Source organism: Coregonus clupeaformis, chromosome 2, assembly GCF_020615455.1.
Source record: "Coregonus clupeaformis isolate EN_2021a chromosome 2, ASM2061545v1, whole genome shotgun sequence".
In the NCBI taxonomy this organism is placed as follows: domain Eukaryota; kingdom Metazoa; phylum Chordata; class Actinopteri; order Salmoniformes; family Salmonidae; genus Coregonus; species Coregonus clupeaformis.
The window spans coordinates 27537200-27559937 of record NC_059193.1 but is presented as its reverse complement, the minus strand read 5'-3'; the positions used below and the strand labels follow the sequence as shown (position 1 = coordinate 27559937).

The 22738-nt window shown below is 47.0% G+C and overlaps 1 protein-coding gene across 1 annotated transcript; it reads left to right on the top strand.

The window, feature by feature from the left end:
• The first annotated feature begins 580 nt into the window (after positions 1 to 580).
• On the top strand, positions 581 to 21825 carry LOC121532745 (fibroblast growth factor 18-like). Its single transcript, XM_041838541.2, has 5 exons — positions 581 to 2232; positions 14438 to 14477; positions 14719 to 14899; positions 19059 to 19165; positions 19342 to 21825. The coding sequence occupies exons 1-5, from the start codon at positions 2201 to 2203 to the stop codon at positions 19609 to 19611; spliced, it is 630 nt and encodes a 209-aa protein (XP_041694475.1). The 5' UTR covers positions 581 to 2200; the 3' UTR covers positions 19612 to 21825.
• The last annotated feature ends 913 nt before the right edge of the window (positions 21826 to 22738 follow it).

Below are 22738 nucleotides of genomic sequence, written 5' to 3'. Positions count from 1 at the left end.
ATGCTTACATACCGTCCTCCCACTTTTCAAGCGAACTGTCTCTCACTCTCCGTTTCCTTTTCCCCTATTAAGGTTGAACTTATAAGTTATGAAACGAAGAGTCAAAATACATCACATTTTAAAGCAGTATAATTCTTGACTTGGATGGTCTGCTCTGCTAGTCGTGCCCCCCACCCTCCTCTCTTCCCACCATGGGTCTGGGGCAAGGGGGTGGCAGTGGTCGGGTTTCTTTTTCACTGAGGCGAGGAGTAATCTGAGGGTAAAAGTAACTCGCCTCTTTTATTCCCCAAGGAGTTGTGAAAGGTGGCAAAAGAGCAGAGAAACCCACATAAACCCGTGTTTTGTGGAGATGTGTAAACACCCAGCCTTGTTCCCCCATCCCCGTTTGTTGCAGCCAGTGACATTTCCAACACGGTTTTGCCGGAGTTGGTCGGCATCACATAGAGACTGACTAATCTCATTTTGATCCATTAAGTGTGTGCGCGCGTGTGTGAGAGAGGCGCGGGGGAAGGGGGGGAGAGAGAGAGAGAGAGAGAGCAGCAGAGAGAGAGAGGGGGCTGGTGGTGGAAGGGAGGGAGCGGTGGATTGATCCACGGCTGTTAAAATCTTGTTCTGTTTTTCTTGGAGTAAGGTTTGTGCCTGCCGACTGACTCGCCTCTCCCGTACAGCACCCCCATCCACGGTAAAGACGAGCTTTTTGCGGAAGGAAAACATTTTCATTTTTTAAAAGCGAAGACCTACATACATGTTGGAGCTGGAGAAAATACGGACTGTGTCCTTTTTGTGTTTTCCTCTCGCCACTGACTGAAAGAAGGAGGCCGGGAGAGAGAGGGGAGAGAAGGTGCAGGTTCTGGGGTCAATGTGATTAGGTAAACGTCGTTTCAAGTGCAGGCATTCACTTTACCTTTATTTATTTCCAAACAGGAGAAGTAGACTGCAACGCTCGGTTCCTTGAGCCAGCCATCCACACGTTGGTGCTTTTTCAGGAAAACTGCTAACTTTCTATGTTTAAAAAATAAATAAAAAGATCGGATTGCATTTTTCTCCCTTCAAACAGTTTCGAGGTGATGTCATCGTGCTGTGTTTTGGTTGGTATTGTGTTGGAGCTCTGGGAGGACCGCAGCCAGACAACTAGGGGCTGAGACGCCGGGGAAGTCAGGGAAATCAGGTGCAGAGAGCGGCTTTCGTTTCCGTGCTGTCGCGGGTGGCTGGGTCCGCCACCCACTCACAGCTGTTCCCATCCTCTCAAATTCCCCCTCCCTCTATCACTATATCCCTCCTTCTTTCTCTCACTCCCCCTCCCCTCCTCCCTTTCATTCAACTCTCTCCATCTACCTCTGAGCTGGACCGCTCCGGCCTTTTCTCCACTCTACTGGACACTGTTGTTTGGTGTCCCCCGGGCCAGAGACTTCGGTAGCAGCCATGACCGAGCCCGCCCTGCAGCACCCGGCGCACGCAGAGCCCCCTTCTCCAAACCGCCCTCGCATCCAGCCCGTCCAGGGACCCCGCCTCCCACAGCGCCTGACCTTGCCTCACAGGGACTAGAGACCTTACCAGCCTCCGTCCGGACTATCACTCCTCCCATCCTCGGTTTACCATCCCTCTTTCTACGTCTCATATCTTCATATTCGTCTAATGTGGAATTATCTCAGAAGAAAGTTATTGACCTAGTATAAGCCTTATTGTAGCACTAAAACACCAGGACAAAAGTGAATTACGCATAAGATTACAGGGAGAAAACATAATCACTAAAACATATTGGAAAGATTTTGACTGACATAGGTTTCATTACTGAAACGTAGAGGGGGGTCGATTGGACTTCAGCCTCTGTGAGCCGTGAAGGCGCTTTCACCTGTTCCTCTCCAGCCCGGAGGCTGCAGCTGTTTGATGCCCGAACCTCTCCCCGCGCCCCGCCCCTCCCCGCTCCACCGGCCATAGTGACAGCCAAGAGAGGTAGCCCTCAGGTCACAGTGGCACGGCCACCCCCGCTCGGCCCCACCCCCCGCGCCCTCACACCCAACCCCATCAGGGGAACCAGGGCACTCTGCCGATGCCAACGGGAGTGTCCCCTGACTCTTTGACCCTCCACTCCGTCCAGCGGATTATAAACACACAAGTGAACTATCCGGACTGTCGGACCGGCTCTGACCGAGCAAGCGGACTGACTCTGGGCGAAGTTCCGTAGTGGAGAGGGGAAGAGATGCAGTCCCTTCTCTCCACGCTCGCTGTCTTGTAAGTCTCTCTAACAACACATTTATCAAGAATGTTATTTATATATAAATCAACTTATGTTTGAGTCTTATATAAGACTCAAACATTTTTCAGTGTCACTGGGTCAGTTAGGGCTATGCCGCTCATAGGACTTGTCATAAACACCTTTATAACCGCTTATTGCTGGTGTTGTTGACCAAATCAATTGGACATCGGCTTATATGAAGTAGAGTACAGTAATTACATTGAATCATAATCTACACACTATCGCAAACTTTCATTGGATCATAGGCTACAACAATATCTAATGGAATAGGAATATGCTGACATGCCAACTGCAACTATGTAAAAGGATACAGAGTTGAGTGCCTGCGGTTGACTATTTGAGGTGTGTCCTTTTAAAAGCCAGGAATTTATTTGTCTTTCTTTGTGTCGGCTGTACTTCTCCCAGATGGCAGTCATCTCCAGATAGTTCTCATTCCTTAGCTCAGACAACCTGTACTGGGTGTTCTCTTTCTCTCTCTCTCTCTAATTTGAATTGGCCACACCCCACAGGAAGCAGAATGGCTTATTTATTCTACACATCACTACACATTTTTATTTTGACATCATGTATGGTTACCAATGTCATGTATCATGATATGGTTGACACGTCTAAAACAATTTAAAATAATCGCATACACTTCCCAGAAAATACATTTCCCAGAATGCATTAGCTCAAACATTGCCATATGGAAGAGACAATCTAACATCTCATTACAATTGAAAAATATTGTATGGTATGTGTATTTTTTGCATTAATAAGTGGTAAATCCTTTTGATAAAAGGATTTGTCAAATGAAGAGACAGTCATGTTTCACATCTCATTTGAATTGGTTTGTATCTCTTGACATGGTAGCCCTGTTTCTAGCTCAGAGCCAACTCTGCAGTATATTTGTGTGTGTGTGTGTCATTTCTTACATTATTTGCTTAGAATGTTTCTTGCATTATTACCTACAGCCGGAAATAACTTTGGGATATTAGATTGGCGGTCACTCACAAGCATTTCAAAACAGAAATACAACTTCCCTGAAATGGATCCTTTGTTTGAACTTCCCGAGGCAATTCCATTCATCCCAGGGGCTGCTCCAAGACGCCGTCGCCGGAGAAGAGGAATAAGAAGTGGGCTTTTAGTCAGACTCAGGAGGCATGCATACCATCCACCGGTTCCAAGTATATGGTACTACTTGCTAATGTTCAGTCCCTGGGACAATAAAGTAGACAAGCTCAAAAGAGTCATGGCTCTCTCCGGATATACTGTCCCTGTTCATTCAGCCAGTGGGGTTCTCCATCTATCGCGCAGACAGGAAGAAAGAACTCTCCGGGAAAAAGAAAGGTGGAGGTGTATGTTTCATGATTAACTACTCATGGTGTGATTGTGGTAATGTACTCAAGTGCTTTTGTTCTCCCAAATCTGGAATACCTCACCATCAAATGCCAACCGCATTACCTCCCGAGAGAATTCTCTCAAGGAACTACACTGGACTTTGTGTAAACTGGAAACTTCATATCCTGAGGCTGCATGCATTTTTTGTAGCTAGGAACTTGAATAAACTAAACCTGAGGAAAACGCTACTGAAGTTCTATCAACACATCTCCTGTACACTCTTGACCATTGCTACTACCCCTTCCGGGACAGTGACAAGGCCCTCCCTCCCCCGCCCTCCCTTCGGTAAATCAGATCATGCCACTATTTTGATCCACCCCTACTATAGGCAGAAACTTAAACAGGAAGTAACCGTGGTAAGGACTGTTCAACGTTGGTCTGACCAATTGGAATCTATGCTTCAAGATAGTTTTGATCACACGGTCTGGGATATGTTCCGGGTTGCCTCTGAGAATAGTATTGATGTATACACTGACTTGGTGACTGAGTTAATCAGGAAGTGCATAAAGGATGTTGTTCCCACTGTGACGATTATAACGTATCCAAACCAAAACCGTGGATAGATGGCAGCATTCGTGCAAAACTGAAAGCTCGAACCACCGCATTTAACGACGGCAAGGTGACTGGGAACATGGACATATACAAAACAGTCCAGCTATGCCCTCCGTAAGGCAATCAAACAGGCAAAACGTCAGTACAGGGACAAAGTGGAGTCGCAATTCAATGGCTCAGACACAAGACGTCAGTGGCAGGGACACAAGACAATCACAGATTAGAAAGGGAAAGCCAGCCACATCGCGGACACCGATGCCTCGCTCCCAGACAAGCTAAACACCTTCTTTGCCCGCTTCGAGGAAAACACGAGGGCAGTGAGCTCTCGTACTCCATTGCCTACGTGAGTAAGACATTTAAGCGTGTTAACCCTCGCGAGGCTGCCGGCCCAGGCCAGCGGGATTCTGAGCCGTGTCCTCAGAGCATGTGTACAGTGTTTACAGACATATTCAATCTCTCCCTATCCCACTTGCTTCAAGATGTCCACCATTGTTCCTGTACCCAAGAAAGCAAAGGTAAATGAACTAAATAACTATCGCCCTGTAGCACTCACCTCTGAAGTGCTTTGAGAGGCTAGTTAAGGATCATATCACCTTCACCTTACCTAACACCCTAGACCCACTACAATATGCATACAGCCCCCATCCACATCGACAGAGAGGAGGCTGAAGAATTTGGGCTTGGACCCTAAGACCCTCACAAACTTCTACAGATGCATAATTGAGAGCATTCTGTCGGGCTGTATCACCGCCTGGTACGGCAATTGCACCGTCCACTACCACAGGGCTCTCCAGAGGGTGATGCGGTCAGCCCAACGCATCGCCGGAGGCACACTGCCTGCCCTCCAGGACATCTACAGCACCCGGTGTCAGAGGAAGGCTAAGAAGATCATCAAGGACCTCAGACACCCGAGCCATGGCCTGTTCACCTCACTACCATCTAGAAGACGGCGACAGTACAGGTGCATCAAAGCTGGGACCGAGAGACTAAAAAACAGCTTCTATCTCCAGGCCATCAGACTCACCACTAGCCGGCCTCTGCCCAGTACCCTACCCTGAACTTAGTCACGGTTACTAGCCGGCTACCACCAGGTACTCTATCATGCACCTTAGAGGAGGATATGCTGCCCATTGCATTTGGAAAGTATTAAGACCCCTTGACTTTTTCCACATTTTGTGACGTTACAGCTTTATTCTAAATGGATTAAATACATTTTAAAATCCTCATCATTCTACACACAACACCCCATAACGACAAAGCAAAAACAGGTTTATAGAAATTTTTCCAAATGTATTTAAAATACAAAACAGAAATACCTTATTTACATAAGTATTCAGACCCTTTGCTATGAGACTCGAAATTGAGCTCAGGTGAATCCTGTTTCCATTGAACATCCTTGAGATGTTTCTAAAACTTGATTGAAGTCCACCTGTGGTAAATTCAATTGATTGGACATGATTTGGAAAGGCACACACCTGTCTATATAAGGTCCCACAGTTGACAGTGCATGTCAGAGGAAAAACCAAACCATGAGGTTGAAGGAATTGTCCGTAGAGCTCCGAGACCGGATTGTGTCGAGGCACAGATCTGGGGAAGGGTACCAAAAAAATTCAGCAGCATTGAAAGTCCCCAAGAACACAGTGGCCTCCATCATTCTTAAATGGAAGAAGTTTGGAACCACCAAGACTCTTCCTAGAGCTGGCCACCCGGCCAAACTGAGCAATTGGGGAGAAGGGCCTTGGTCAGGGAGGTGACCAAGAACCCAGAGTTCCTCTGTGGAGATGGGAGAACCTTCCACAAGGATAACCATCTCTGCAGCACTCCATCAATCAGGCCTTTATGGTAGAGTGGCCAGACGGAAGCCACTCCTCAGTAAAAAGGCACATGACAGCCCACTTGGAGTTTGCCAAAAGGCACCTAAAGACTCTCAGACCATAAGAAACAAGATTCTCTGGTCTTATGAAACCAAGATTGAACTCTTTGGCCTGAATGCCAAGTGTCATGTCTGGAGGAAACCTTGCACCATCCCTAAGGTGAAGCATGGTGGTGGCAGCATCATGCTGTGGGATGTTTTTCAGCAGCAGGGACTGGGAGATTAGTCAGGATCGAGGGAAAAATGAACAGAGAAAAGTACAGAGAGATCCTTGATGAAAACCTGCTCCAGAGCGCTCAGACTGGGGCTAAGGTTCACCTTCCAACAGGCCAGCAACCCTAAGCACACAGCCAAGACAACGCAGGAGTGGCTTCGGGACAAGTCTCTGAATGTCCTTGAGTGGCCCAGCCAGAGCTCTGACTTGAACCCGATCAAACATCACTGGAGAGACCTAAAAATAGCTGTGCAGCGACGCTCCCCATCCAACCTGACAGAGCTTGAGAGGATCTGCAGAGAATTATGGGAAAAACTCCCCAAATACAGGTGTGCCAAGCTTGTAGCATCATATCCAAGAAGAATTGAGGCTGTAATCTCTGCCAAAGGTGCTTCAACAAAGTACTGAGTAAACGATCTGAATACTTATGCAGTATCCGTTTTTTATGTTTTTAACATTTGCAAAAATTTCTGAAAACCTGTGTTTTGTCATTATGGGATATTGTGTGTAGATTGTTTTTTTCCCTCATCAATTTAATCCATTTTAGAATAAAGCTGTAACGTAACAAAATGTGGAGAAAGTAAAGGGGTCTGAATACTTTCCGAATGCACTGTACATAGTCATTGAACACTGGTCACTTCAATAATGTTTACATACTGTTTTACCCACTTTAAACTGTATGTATATACACAGTGTACAAAACATTAGGAATACACCTGCTCTTTCCATGACATAGACTGACCGACCAGGTGAATCCAGGTGAAAGCTATGATCCCTTATTGATGTCACCTGTTAAATCCACTTCAAATCAGTGTAGATGTATATGATAGTGTCTACATTTTCCGAATGTATTTAAAATACAGTGCTATTCAAGGATGTTCAATGGAAACAGGATTCACCTGAGCTCAATTTCGAGTCTTTGTAAGCTTTGAGACAATTGAGACATGGATTGTGTATGTGTACCATTCAGAGGGTGAATGGGCAAGACAAAATATTTGAACAGGGTTGGTGCCAGGCGCAACAGTTTTTGTGTCAAGAATTGTATCGCTGCTGGGTTTTTCATGCTCAACAGTTTCCCATGTGTATCAAAAATGGTTCACCACCCAAAGGACATCCAGTCAACTTGACACAACTGTGGGAAGCATTGGAGTCAATATGGGCCAGCATCCCTGTGGAATGTTTTCGACACCTTGTAGTCCATGCGACGATTTGAGGCTCTTCTGAGTGCAAAGGGGGGTGCAACTCAATATTAGGAAGGTGTTCTTAATGTTTTGTACACTCAGTGTACCGTATTCTAGGCAAGGCTCATCCTATATAAATACTGCTGTACGCAACTTTTCTATTCATATACTGTCCATGCTGTCTATAGACACTATCATATACATATTTATATTCCGGACTCTGACATTGCTCATTCTAATATCTTGATTTCTTCATTTACATTTTTGGGGGATTTGTGTGTATTGTTTTGTATTGTTAGGTATACTGCACTGTTGGAGCTAGAAACATAAGCATTTCAAAGGGGGTGACACTCTAGATCCAAACTGTTACAGACCTATATCCATCCTGCCCTGCCTTTCGAAAGTATTTGAAAGCCAAGTTAACAAACAGATCACCAACCATTTCGAATCCCACCGTACCTTCTCCGCTATGCAATCCGGTTTCCGAGCTGGTCATGGGTGCACTTCAGCCACGCTCAAGGTCCTAAACGATATTATAACCGCGATCGATAATAGACAGTACTGTGCAGCCGTCTTCATCGACCTGGCCAAGGCTTTCGACTCTGTCAACCACCGCATTCTTATTGGCAGACTAAATAGCCTTGGTTTCTCAAATGACTGCCTCGCCTGGTTCACCAACTACTTCTCAGATAGAGTTCAATGTGTGAAATCGGAGGGCCTGTTGTCTGGACCTATGGCAGTCTCTATGGGGTGCCACAGGGGTTCAATTCTTGGGCCGACTCTTTTCTCCGTGTATATCAATGATGTCGCTCTTGCTGCTGGTGACTCTCAGATCCACCTCTACGCAGACGACACCATTTTGTATACATCTGGCCCTTCATTGGACACTGTGTTAACAAACCTCCAAACGAGCTTCAATGCCATACAACACTCCTTCAGTAGCCTCCAACTGTTCTTAAACACTAGTAAAACTAAATGCATGCTCTTCAATCGAACGCTGCTGGCACCCGCCCACCCGACTAGAATCACCACTCTGACGGGTCTGACCTAGAGTATGTGGACAACTACAAATACCTAGGTGTCTGGTTAGACTGTAAACTCTCCTTCCAGACTCACATTAAGAATCTCCAATCCAAAGTTAAATCTAGAATCGGCTTCCTATTTCACAACAAAGCCTCCTTCACTCATGCTGCCAAACATGCCCTCGTAAAACTGACTATTCTACCGATCCTTGACTTCGGCGATGTCATTTAACAAAATAGCCTCCAACACTCTACTCAGCTAATTGGATGTAGTCCATCACAGTGCCATCCGTTTTGTCTCCAAAGCCCCATACACTACCCACCACTGTGACCTGTACGCTCTTGTTGGCTGGTCCTCACTACATGTTCGTCGTCAAACCCACTGGCTCCAGGCCATCTATAAATCACTGCTAGGCAAATCCCCGCCTTATCTTAGCTCATTGGTCACCATAGCAGCACCCACCCGTAATCTGCGCTCCAGCAGGTATATCTCACTGGTAATTCCCAAAGCCAACACCTCCTTTGGCCGCCATTCCTTCCAGTTCTCTGCTGCCAATGACTGGAACGAATTGCAAAAATCTCTGAAGCTGGAGACTCTTATCTCCCTCACTAACTTTAAGCATCAGTTGTCAGAGCACCTTACCGATCACTGCACATGTACACAGCCCATCTGAAATTAGCCCACCCAACTACCTCATCCCTATATTGTTATTTATTTTGCTCTTTTGCACCCCAGTATCTCTATTTGCACATAATCTCTTGCACATCTAGCATTCCAGTGTTAATACTAATTGTAATTATTTAGCACTATAGCCTATTTATTGCCTTACCTCCACAACTTGCTACATTTGCACACACTGTATATATATTTTCTGTTGTATTTTATGACCTTATGTTTTTTTTACCCCATATGTAACTCTGTGTTGTTGTTTTTATCGCACTGCTTTGCTTTATCTTGGCCAGGTCGCAGTTGTAAATGAGAACTTGTTCTCAACTGGCTTACCTGGTTAAATAAAGGTGAAATAAAAAAATAAAAAAACATTCGCTGCACCTGTGATAACATCTGTAAAATATGTGTACGCGACCAATAACATTTCATTTTATTTGAATTAAATTATATTTCCTTCAATTCAAATTCAATTCAAATTCTGCTTCCTGTGGGGTGTGGCCAATACAAATTCAATTCCAATTAATGTGTTGAATTTAATTAAATTCTGAAATTGCGAATTGACCCAACCCTGCTCTACACAAACTCAAACATGGGTTAAATGGTCTAGCCTCTGACCACAGCTCCACACTGAGACCTATAGTACTATTCTTCTAAAAACCACTGCTGCACACTGGGGCCAATAGTGCTATTCTTCTAAAAAACACTGCTGCACACTGGGGCCTATAGTGCTATTCTTAAAAAAAAAAAAAACACTGCTGCACACTGGGGCCAATAGTGCTATTCTTCTAAAAACCACTGCTGCACGCTGGGTCCAATAGTGCTATTTTTCCAAAACCACTGCTGCACGCTGGAGCATATAGTGCTATTCTTCTAAAACGACTGCTGCACGCTGAGACCTATAGTGCTATTCTTCTAAAAACCAATGCTGCACGCTGGAGAATAGTGCTATTCTTCTAAAAACCACTGCTGCACTCTGGGGCCTATAGTGCTATTCTTCTAAAAACCACTGCTGCACGATGGGGCCTATAGTGCTATTCTTCTAAAAACGACTGCTGCACGCTGAGACCTATAGTGCTATTCTTCTAAAAACCAATGCTGCACGCTGGGGCCAATAGTGCTATTCTTCTAAAAACCACTGCTGCACACTGGGGCCAATAGTGCTATTCTTCTAAAAAACACTGCTGCACACTGGGGCCTATAGTGCTATTCTTAAAAAAAAAAAACACTGCTGCACACTGGGGCCAATAGTGCTATTCTTCTAAAAACCACTGCTGCACGCTGGGGCCAATAGTGCTATTTTTCCAAAACCACTGCTGCACGCTGGAGCATATAGTGCTATTCTTCTAAAAACGACTGCTGCACGCTGAGACCTATAGTGCTATTCTTCTAAAAACCAATGCTGCACGCTGGAGAATAGTGCTATTCTTCTAAAAACCACTGCTGCACTCTGGGGCCTATAGTGCTATTCTTCTAAAAACCACTGCTGCACGATGGGGCCTATAGTGCTATTCTTCTAAAAACGACTGCTGCACGCTGAGACCTATAGTGCTATTCTTCTAAAAACCAATGCTGCACGCTGGGGCCAATAGTGCTATTCTTCTAAAAACCACTGCTGCACGCTGGGGCCAATAGTGCTATCCTTCTAAAAACCACTGCTGCACGATGGGGCCTATAGTGCTATTCTTCTAAAAACGACTGCTGCACGCTGAGACCTATAGTGCTATTCTTCTAAAAACCAATGCTGCACGCTGGGGCCAATAGTGCTATTCATCTAAAAACCACTGCTGCACGCTGGGGCCAATAGTGCTATCCTTCTAAAAACCACTTCTGCACACTGGGGTCAATAGTGCTATTCTTCTAAAAACCACTGCTGCACGCTGGGGCCAATAGTGCTATTCTTTTAAAAACCACTGCTGCACGCTGGGGCCTATAGTGCTATTCTTTTAAAAACCACTGCTGCACGCTGGGGCCTAATACTGCTTTAACCACCACTGAGACTTACTTCTCTGCTGCTCAAACCACATCTCCGCTCTGAGGCCCACTGCTCCGCGCTGAGGCCTACCACCCTAACCATTTCTCAACCCTGAGGCCCACTACCTCAACCACTTCTCCATTCTGCGGCCCACAACCTTCACCATTACTCCATGCTGGAGCTCCATAGTGAGGCCCACTATACCTTAAAGTCTACTTCACATGGGAGACCTTCAGAGATGCAGGTTTACAATGTCAGCTTGATGTTTTTTTTGGCACAGGCCCAAAGGGTAACTAGGCTTTCCCTCTGTCCCTCTTCTAGAACTATACCTCCCTCATAATGTCTCTTCTACTCTCTCGCTTTGTTATTCTCCCACTCTTCTCTCTCTCCTCTCTCTCCCCTCTCTCTCTCTCCTCTCTCTCTCTCCTCTCTCCTCTCTCTCTCTCCTCTCTCTCTCCTCTCTCTCTCTCCTCTCTCTCTCCTGTCTCTCCCCTCTCTCTCTCCTCTCTCTCCCCTCTCTCTCTCCTCTCTCTCTCTCCCTCCTCTCTCTCTCTCCTCTCTTTCTCCTCTCTCTCACTGGCATAGTGTGTGTCTGTGGTCTGGGGAGAGAGGTATAATGCAGAACTGAAGCACTTTTCTCTCTGTCTCCTCCGCAGCAGTGATGTTTTAACAGCTGAGAGTCCTCACAATGCACAGACACCACCACTTTTTCAGCTGCGCAGGCAGAATGCAGCTTTGGTTTCCCTGGTGTCTGCATCTATTACCAGCCCCTATGAGCTGATACACCAGCTAAGGGAAAGATCAGTTTACTGTTGCATCGGAGGAGTTTGGCTTCTTGTGTGTTTGGGTTGGTGTGGTTTGTAGTATGTGGGTTGAGTGAGTTAAGAGTGAGGTACATGTTGCATCGGTGGCTGGATGCAAGACTCTTCTCTTCTTCACGTTCCATCTCTAACACACTTTCTGTCTCTCACGCCATAGAATATGGGGACACCCCTCTTTCTCCAGCCACTGTATATCTAGAGGAGGAGTATAGTAATTTTCTCTCTCCCCTCCCTCTCTCTATCACTCTCTCTCCTCTCACACTTTCCTGTCTTTCTCTCTCCCTTCCCTTTATCACTCTATCACTATCTTTCAATCTTTCTCTCTTCTGTGCAGCAGTCTTTGCTTTAGTCCAGCTGTCAGCTGCCTGCTGCCCCCGTGCACACGCACACACATCTGTGTGTGTGAGGCCATGACTGTGTGGGGGAGTCTCCTCCATCCCTAAACACTGAGCATGGGAGAGGAGAGAGACAGAGGGAGGGAGGGAGGGAGGGGAGATAGAACAGAGGTAGGGAGACAGGGAGAGTGGTAGACTGAGATATGGGAGAAGGACAAAGAGAGAGCAGATAGGAGCGAAGAGGGAAACAGATATGTACTGCATTTGGGCGATTCCATGCTAGCATGGCCCTCAAATATGTTTGGTATCTCAGATAGTTCTGGCAATTTTCACATAAAAACTTAATTGTGAGGAAGGATGTTTAACATGCTTTTTATATTTGTATCACAAACAATTTTTTAGAGAGAAAATCATGATGAAAGTGTCAATTTTAGGCCCTTTTTAGCGATACTCCATATTTTAGAGCACACTATTAGGAGTGTAATGACACCAGAGTGTTTGTTGTCTGTATCATGTATGCTTCACGGCTCATTATAGCATGTATAGGTCTAAAAAGTGGCTAGAATTGCCACTTTCATCATGATTCTCTCAAAAATGTTTTGTGATACAAATGTAGAAAGCATATCAAACATCCTTCCAATGAAATTTCAATGTGAGAATTGCCAGAACAATCTGAGATACCAAAACTATTTGAGGGCCATGTTGGCATGGAATCGCCCCCATTTGTCAACACTTCACTTAACAAGCTTGCTACTCTGTCTCTGTGTTCTACACTACAGCATAGAGACAGAGAGAGAGACAGAGCGAGACAGAGAGAGAGAGACAGAGATTGAGAGAGGCAGCGAGAGAGAGAGAGAGAGAGAGAGAGAGAGAGAGAGAGAGAGAGAGAGAGAGAGAGAGACAGAGACAGAGACAGAGACAGAGACAGAGACAGAGACAGAGACAGAGACAGAGAGCGAGAGAGAGTGTGCATGTCCTTCTCCACAGCATCAGTAACAGACAACACAGCCCATCTCTCTCTACAGCCACACCATTCTAAATTACATCTGCTCTAGCAACCCAGCTGTAAGCCTCCACACACACAGACAGTCATGTGACCTTCTGGCTACTTCCACCATGGCACATTCCAGTCATGTAGAGGTCAAGTGGTGGTTGAGTGGGAGAGGTGTCAGTCAGTCAGTCAGTCAGTCAGTCAGTCAGAGGGCTGAGGGTTTTCCTGCTGTGTTTCCCTACTGCTCCGATAGAGGAAAACATGTAGGCTCTGGGTGTTGTCCCCGACTGTCCCTGGACGTCTGTCTGTTTGTCTGTCTCGCATGTCACCGTGCCAACCACACACCACCCCGTTCTGTGACTAATCAACCCCCCCAGAGAGAGAGAGAGGAAAGAAAATATGAGGGGGGAGAGAAAGAAAGAAAAGGAAAGTCTGAGGCTCCCAGCAGCACAGTGAATCACATCTAGTGTCTGGATCTGGGCATTTGGACTCCAAAGGCAGGGATGAAGAAGAGTGGGGGTGGGGGGCTGGAATGGGATGTTATTGTAAGTAGAGACAGTACTATTGGACTGGGGGATTGGTCAGGTGAAAGGGGAACACACACAGAGAGATAAGATAAGAGCCTATGGAACCTCAATGGGTTGAATGGAAGCTCCAATGATTTCAATCAGCTGAAGGTTACTGATTAAAATCTCAGATTATGTCATTTCCTTTCAAAATACCAAAGAAAATGACAAAACAATGAACAAGACAGGTAACAAGACAGCTAACAATCAGTTTCCTACACAATATAGATAGGAAAAGGCTAAACATAAGTAACCTTTACTTTTAAAGATAAAAGAAAACCAATGTCAAAAGGTCGTGCTCGCCATACCTCCACTAGATGATGCTGTTGATAGTCACCTAAATTGACCTCTTCTAAGGTCAAGGGTCAATGCTGGTGGTTCTGCTGATATAAGAACAAGGGTGACAAGGTTGGGAAGCCAGTGACTGACCATCTCTTGTCTGTGGGAGTGTGATTACAGAAGTCCAGTGAGAAGCTTTCTCTGGTTAGCCAAGGATAGGTCTCAGTGTTGTGGAAGGAAAGGAGTCATTGGAAGGACAGATGGAAGGAAAGGAGTCATTGGCTCGGAGATCCCCTTTATCCTAAACCTATTGTCCCTTTCCAGATGTATCCAGATGTTGCTGGTGATGTGCAATCCATTGCAGGTGAGTACATACGTGGATGTGAGTAGGTGTGTGTATGTGACTACATGTTTGTGTGTGTACATGTGTTTTGTTAGTAAATGCATGTAGACAAAAGCATTTAGATTTTGTGTCATGTTACCTTCCGTTCCCCAGGAACACCCAGATCCTTCACCCACAGAAAATGTATTATTTATTATAATCATAGTTGTTGATTTCAGTTGGTGTTTGTGTTTGCTTATTGGTACCTGTGTGCCCTGTGTAGCAGGTGTTTGGCGTGGATGGGGTTAACTTCAGCGTGCACGTTGAGAACCAGACCCGGGTGAGAGACGCTATGAGCAGGCGGCACCACCGGGTCTACCAGCTCTACAGCCGCACCAGCGGCAAACACATCCAGGTGCTGGGGAGACGCATCAGCGCCCGCGGAGAGGACGGAGACAAATATGGTAAGACACACACAGAGACAGACAGACCCACACAATCCTCAGGTCTTGACAGGGTGCAGTGGGGGGTTGTCTCAGGAGCACAAAGACCTCATCGACTGACTGCTGACTCAATGATTCACCAGAGAGACACACAGAAAGAGAGAGAGAGAGAGAGAGAGAAAGAGAAAGAAAGAGGGAGAGAGGCTTAGCAGGTAGAGTGTTAGGCAGTGTTAGAAACTCATCTCCTCCATCAATCTATCCATTGATTTCTCATCCTCCCTGTTGTCTCCTCTGGGTTTAAAACAGCAGGCTGCCTCCCCCTCTTCTCCCTCCCTCCCTTCCTCCCTCCATCTCTCCCTCCCTCCCCCACTCCTTCCTTCCCCCATCCATCCATCCCTTCCTACCTCCCTCCCCCACTCCCTCCTCCCCCATCCATCCATCCCTCCCTCTCCCACTCCTTCCTCCCCATCCATCCATCCCTCCCTCTCCCACTCCTTCCTCCCCCATCCATCCATCCATCCCCCCTCCCCCACTCCTTCCTCCCACATCCATCCATCCCTCCCCCACTCCTACCTCCCCATCCATCCCTTCCTCCCCACTCCTTCCTCCCCCATCCATCCCTTCCTCGCCCCCCTCCCCCCACTCCTGCCTCCCCCATCCATCCCTCCCCCCCACTCCTTCCTCCCATCCATCCCTCCCTCCCCCACTCCTTCCTCCCCATCCATCCCTTCCTCCCCCACTCCTTCCTCCCCCATCCATCCCTTCCTCCCCCACTCCTTACTCCCCCATCCATCCCTTCCTCCCCACCCATCCCTTCCTCCCCACTCCTTCCTCCCATCCATCCCTTCCTCCCCACTCCTTCCTCCCCCATCCATCCCTTCCTCCCCACTCCTTCCTCCCCATCCATCCCTTCCTCCCCACTCCTTCCTCCCCATCCATCCCTTCCTCCCCACTCCTTCCTCCCCCATCCATCCCTTCCTCCCTCCATCCCCCCACTCCTTCCTCCCCCCATCCATCCCTTCCTCCCCACTCCTTCCTCCCCCATCCATCCCTTCCTCCCTCCATCCCCCACTCCTTCCTCCCCCATCCATCCCTTCCTCCCTCCATCCCCCCACTCCTTCCTCCCCCATCCATCCCTTCCTCCCTCCATCCCCCCACTCCTTCCTCCCCCCATCCATACCTCCCTCCCTCCATCCCCTCCTCCCCACTCCTTCCTCCCCCATCCATCCCTTCCTCCCTCCCTCCCTCCCAACCCCTTCTCCCCCACTCCTTCCTCCCCCATCCATCCCTTCCTCCCCCTCCTTCCTCTCCATCCATCCCTCCATCCCCCACTCCTTCCTCCCCCATCCCTCCCTCCCTCCCCCACCCACCCATCCCTTCCTCCCTCCCCCCACTCCTTCCTCCCCCATCCATACCTCCCTCCCCCATTCCTTCCTCCCCATCTATCCCTTCCTCCCCACTCCCCCCATCCATTCATCCATCCCTCCCTCCCCCCACTCCTTCCACCCCCATCCCTCCCCCACTCCTTCCTCCCCCCACTCCACCACTCCTCCCTCCCTCCCTCCCTCCCTCCACCACTCCTTCCTCCCCCCATCCCTCCCTCCCTCCCCCACTCCTTCCTCTTTCTCTCTCTGTCTGTAATTATGCCTAACCCATTCTTAAACCACAGAGGATCAATGCAGGGAAAAAGCCCAGCATTAATGCTAGTGTTCATATTCCTCTGTGTAGAAGAATGGGGTTTATGTTACCAGCTCTCTCATTCACAACCATGCCTTTCACAAACACCTCTCCCATTCACAACCATGCCTTTCACAAACACCTCTCCCATTCACAACCATGCCTTTCACAAACACCTCTCCCATTCACAACCATGCCTTTCACAAACACCTCTCCCATTCACAACCATGCCTTTCACAAACACCTCTCTCATTCACAACCATGCCTTTCACAAACACCTCTCCCATTCACAACCATGCCTTTCACAAACACCTCTCCCATTCACAACCATGCCTTTCACAAACACCTCTCCCATTCACAACCATGCCTTTCACAAACACCTCTCTCATTCACAACCATGCCTTTCACAAACACCTCTCTCATTCACAACCATGCCTTTCACAAACACCTCTCTCATTCACAACCATGCCTTTCACAAACACCTCTCCCATTCACAACCATGCCTTTCACAAACACCTCTCCCATTCACAACCATGCCTTTCACAAACACCTCTCCCATTCACAACCATGCCTTTCACAAACACACCACTTCAAGCCAGCCGTACTACTGCTCCAGAACAAATGGTCCTCAAAGAAAAAAAGACTGTGGTTAACGCCATCAGGCACTGGCAGTAAAGCATTGTGGGAGGAAAAACAGAGAAAAGAGGGGAGGGGTGAAGGTGTAAACATGTAGAGGGGGAGAGAGTGGAGGGGAGGGGTGAAAATGTAAACATGTAGAGGGGGAGAGAGGAGGGGAGGGGTGAAGATGTGAACCACCTCACACTACCTCCACACTGACACCACACCCTCATACTAACACCACAGCCTCACACCACACCCTCACTGACATCACACCGCAACCTCACACCACAAACTCAAACTCACACCACACACACCAAAAACAACAATCCCTCCTGCAGTGTCTGGTAGTCATCTTCTTCTTCTTCTGTTAACCTTGCTCTGTGTCCGTCTGTCCTTATGTCTGCTTGGATCTTTTTTTACAAGCCCCATTTGTCCACCTGTGTGCAATCTAAGTGTCACATGATCTGTCACATGATCTCAGTATATATACATCTGTTCTGAAAGGCCCCAGAGTCTGCAAACCACTAAGCAAGGAGCACCACCAAGCAAGCGGCACCATGAAGACCAAGGAGCTCTCCATACAGGTCAGGGACAAAGTTGTGGAGAAGTACTGTACAGGGTTGGGTTATAAAAAAATATCAGAAAACTTTGAACATCCCATGGAGCACCATTAAATCCATTATTAAAAAAATGGAAAGAATATGGCACCACAACAAACCTGCCAAGAGAGGGGCGCCCACCAAAACTCATGGACCAGGCAAGGAGGGCATTAATCAGAGGCAACAAAGAGACCAAAGATAACCCTGAAGGAGCTGCAAAGCTTCACAGCGGAGATTGGAGTATCTGTCCATAGGACCACTTTAAGCCGTACACTCCACATAGCTGGGCTTTACGGAAGAGTGGGCAGAAAAAAGCGATTGCTTAAAAAAAAAATAAGCAAACACGTTTGGGGTTCGCCAAAATGCATGTGGGAGACTCCCAAAACATATGGAAGAAGGTACTCTGGTCAGATGAGACTAAAATTGAGCTTTTTGGCCATCAAGGAAAATGCTATGTCTGGCGCAAACCCAACACCTCTCATCACCTCGAGAACACCATCCCCACAGTGAAGCATGGTGGTGGCAGCATCATGCTGTGGGGATGTTTTTCCATCGGCAGGGACTGGGAAACTGGTCAGAATTTAAGGAATGATGGATGGTGCTAAAAACAGGGAAATTCTTGAGGGAAACCTGTTTCAGTCTTCCAGAGATTTGAGACTGGGACAGAGGTTCACCTTCCAGCAGGACAATGACCCTAAGCATACTGCTAAAGCAACACTCAAGTGGTTTAAGGGGAAACATTTCAATGTCTTGGAATGGCCTAGTCAAAGCCCAGACCTCAATCCAAATGAGAATCTGTGGTATGACTTAAAGATTGCTGTACACCAGCAGAACCCATCCAACTTGAAGGAGCTGGAGCAGTTTTGCCTTGAAGAATGGGCAAAAATCCCAGTGGCTAGATGTGCCAAGCTTATAGAGACATACCTCAAGAGACTTGCAGCTGTAATTGCTGCAAAATAGTCATGCACACTCAAGATTTCAGTTTTTTTGTCTTATTTCTTGTTTGTTTCACAATAAAAAATATTTAGCATCTTCAAAGTGGTAGGCATCTTGTGCAAATGAAATTCCAGGTTGTAAGGAAACAAAATAGGAAAAATGCCAAGGGGGTGAAAACTTTCGCAAGCCAATATCTGTTAGTTTAATGTAGGCTATATCTGTCGCTCTGTCTGGCTGTCTGCCTGTCAGTCAGTCAGACTTTCTGTGGCTCTAACATCTGTCTGTCCCTCTGTCTGTCTGTCTGTGGCTCTAATGTCTGTCTGTCCCTCTGTCTGTCCCTTCACAAGCCCAGCTCGTAGTGGAGGCTGACACCTTTGGTAGCCAGGTGAGAATTCGCGGTAAAGAGACCAACTTCTACCTGTGCATGAACCGCCGCGGCAAGCTGGTGGGAAAGGTGAGACCTATTCTGAACTCTCATGTTCTCAAACGATTACAGCATCATAGACTTATGGCAAAGTCCTGTTTTTAAGCATTCCTTTTAGTTTAGATTGAATAAATTCACATCGATTGCTGACCTACTTCTCTTTTCTCCCCCTGTGTGTGTGTGTGTTCGTTTCTCTGTTCTCTCAGAAGGCCAGTAATAAAAGTGAAGACTGCGTGTTTGTAGAAAAGGTTCTGGAGAACCACTACACCGCACTAATGTCGGCACGATACGCCGGCTGGTATGTGGGCTTCACCAAGAGGGGGCGCCCTCGCCGTGGCCCCCACACACTGCCCAACCAGCAGGACGTCCACTTTATGAAGCGCTTCCCACCCGGGGAGTACCCTGAAACCACGCCCTTCCGCTTCACAACGGTCAACAAGAGGAGCAAGAGGGTCCGTGCCACCGGGACCCGCTAGCAGCTAATTCTAACGGCTACCATCCATCCACTGCCCATTGCCACCTGTACCTGCTCATCCACTAACCGCTAATGGGATAACTTTGACCCTTCCTCTGGACTTTAATACATGCTAAGTGGCAAATTAGCGCCATTGGACCCGGCTAACATCCACTGCACCTGTTCCTGAAGCTAATCGATAATGGACCAGTGCTACACCAACACTACTGGGACAACATGTAGCCTCCTCAAGACCCTGACTGATAGGCCTCCTAACTGGCTAGTACCCCAGTACACTCGCTAACTTGACACTGAAGGCCACTAATAATAACTTTATTTGTATAGTGCTTTTCAATACAAGTAACAAAGTGCTTCACATCATAAAATAATCAAATTAAAGCACTAACAAAATAGAACAAGCCTATAACCCTGCTACTAGCCCATCGACCTGGCCCACTCCCCTGCAAGGCCCAGAAACTATGAAAAGGCCCCTGAAAGGTAGCTAAACTGATGCCCAGGCTTTCCACCTTGTGTAGGCCTCGTTTCCCTCCAACCCCCAAGCTTGGACAGAACTGTGCTATTGCACTGTCCCTTAGCAGTGGCCAGTTAAGCTCTGCTTTAAAACAAACATACGAAAACCGGTCACTTGGCTGGTTTAGCACGCATCTCTGCGTTAAGGTAAACGTGATTGCTCTGTTAAAACAAGAATGACTTCAGTGTGTTTAAACTGTAGCTAAAGCTAGCGACACTGCAATAACAACAACCTTTCTCACAGGCTTTGACCAGAGCAGCTATCTGACACTGTTCAGGACTGGATGATCGTCATTGATGGACCAAAAGACAGAGAGACGAGACGAGACAGACAGACGGAAGGACAGACGGACGGAATGACAGAGAGGGGGGCAGACGGGGGGACAGACTAGAGATCTATGGGACAGTGGCACCATGAGAGAAACTGTGGAGCAACAGGTGGGCAAACAGAAAACAGGAAGAGGAACACAGGAAGTCAGTGGAGTGGGGATCAAGCCACAGAACAGGCCAGAATGGCACTGTGGTGGAATAAATGGAATGGATGGACTGCTTTGGACGCACTTCTCTCTGTCTCAGCCCCCTGGCGAGGAGAATCTGTGAGACTTGGGGTGAATGAATGAATGAATGAATGTATGTACAGTGTATGTGTGTGAGTGTAAGGGCACCAAAGACCATTTGTGAAGCTGTTTGGGGGGAATCTGCAAAGGGACTAGAGGCCTAAATTAGCCCTGTATAACCTCCCCTAACAACTCACTGAAGGGACTGAAGCTTTAAGAACCAGAATGTACAAACCAAGCTGCACCAAAAATAAATCAAATTTAATAACCACCAAAGACAACTGGAGACCAGCGACATGTCAACTCCCCAAGTCCCGCCCCCGGGACAGAATTCCCTCTTCTTATAGGACCAGAGGGTGATGACGGGTGCATGGGAGGAGGGTGCCTTCTCTTCATATTAGCGTTGCTATAGAAACGACCCAGGGGATGACGCTCCTGTACGATACCATGGATACAGAATGCTGCTGCCAGGACATTCAGTGGAGCACCAAAGTCTCATACACAAAATATTAAAGGGAACAATTTATTAAAAGTTATATATATAAAGATGACAAAAAAACTAAATAAGCAATCTTACTATGATTGTTACGATAATTGTTATTATTATAAAATTATTTCATTTATTTATTTCAGCTGTTTGCAGAAGTCTTTCTAAAATCAGTAAACCTTACAGAAACATGTCTCCTGTGTCGTAGACCATCTATACACAGTCAAACAACCCTTCATCATCATCATGATGATCATCATTTGAAAATATTTGCTTATGTAGACCATAAGGCTTCCACGAGAGAGTGCGACTGCTGCTGATCTTCTGCCATTTTGGGGATTATTTTCCATGACAGGTCACAGTCCATCTCCTTTTCCGCAGTTCTTTCACCAGGTTTCCTTTGGGCTGCTATGCTTCCTTTCTTGGAAATTGTGGGTCTTGTATGGCTCAATTACCGTAACAAAACCTGTACTTATATCCATGACTACTGATCTTTGTGGAAAATAACTGATAGGGTAGGCTTCTGCAATGCAGTAGTATCCTATTTGTCATTCTAGCTCTCAACCCACTGACATGGGCCTACACATCTGACACCAATCATCCCCCCCTAACCACCACACAAACCCTCAACCACCACCCCAACACAAAATTCTACCATGGTACTTCGATATGATTGAGTCACAAGTCAATATAAACTTGACTTACTTAATCCTCTTGGCCCCGTTGGGAGCGTAGAGTGTTGACAATGGTTCTCCACCTCACTCTCATCTGTCAAGCTTTTCGTTTGCATCTTGCCAAGTGATCCATGATTTACTACGTTCTTGTAGAGTGGAGCGTCTCCAGTTGGTTTTCGGCCATACCTGCTTTTATAACGAATCCTCCTTTTCCTTCATCTGCACTGATCTGTAAAAACAGGACAGGTGAAACTAAGCAATATGGTCGATGCCTACTGGCCAGTTGCTTACACCTGTTCAGTTCTTTCATATCTGAGCCGATGAAGGAAAGGAATAAAGGAAAGGGAGTAATCAACCTTGGACTATTGAGATGCAGCACTTCTCTTACACACTCCCCCATCCCTCCCCCTCTCTGGCGGGAGGTAATTGAAGACTTCGCTGCCAAGTCACCCAATCACGTCGGCAGACACAAACAGCTGACTCAGGGGGGAAAGGGCTGTACACAAGGATGGAGCAGCAGAGGGAGGAATCTGAACTTTGGGGGGGGTTCTGGAAAGTCGTTGCAGTTCCACTCGGAATTATGGCAAATATTCCACGCAGCCAATCCAGACTGGAAGGTGTATGGTAATCATGTCGGGGAAAGAATGCCAAATATGTGCGTGAGAACAGAGCGGTGACCTGAGAGCAGCAGAAATGATGGGCCAAAATCCCACAGACCCAGAGGAAGCACACACACCCATACTATAAACAGTCTCATACATCCATACGACACAAGTAATTCACTCAGTGCTATACTAAACACAGTACTCTATCATATCCAACAACACAAACCCTCTCCTTTTCCCTCTCACACACACACTCCACAAAACTTCCAATAACAAGTTGAACCCACCCATCCGA

Coding starts and splice junctions, on each gene's coding strand:
- LOC121532745 (XM_041838541.2), top strand. CDS start 2,201: ATGCAGTCCCTTCTCTCCACGCTCGCTGTCTT. Junction 14,478..14,718: donor TGATGTGCAATCCATTGCAG/GTGAGTACATAC, acceptor TGCCCTGTGTAG/CAGGTGTTTGGCGTGGATGG. Junction 14,900..19,058: donor AGAGGACGGAGACAAATATG/GTAAGACACACA, acceptor TCCCTTCACAAG/CCCAGCTCGTAGTGGAGGCT.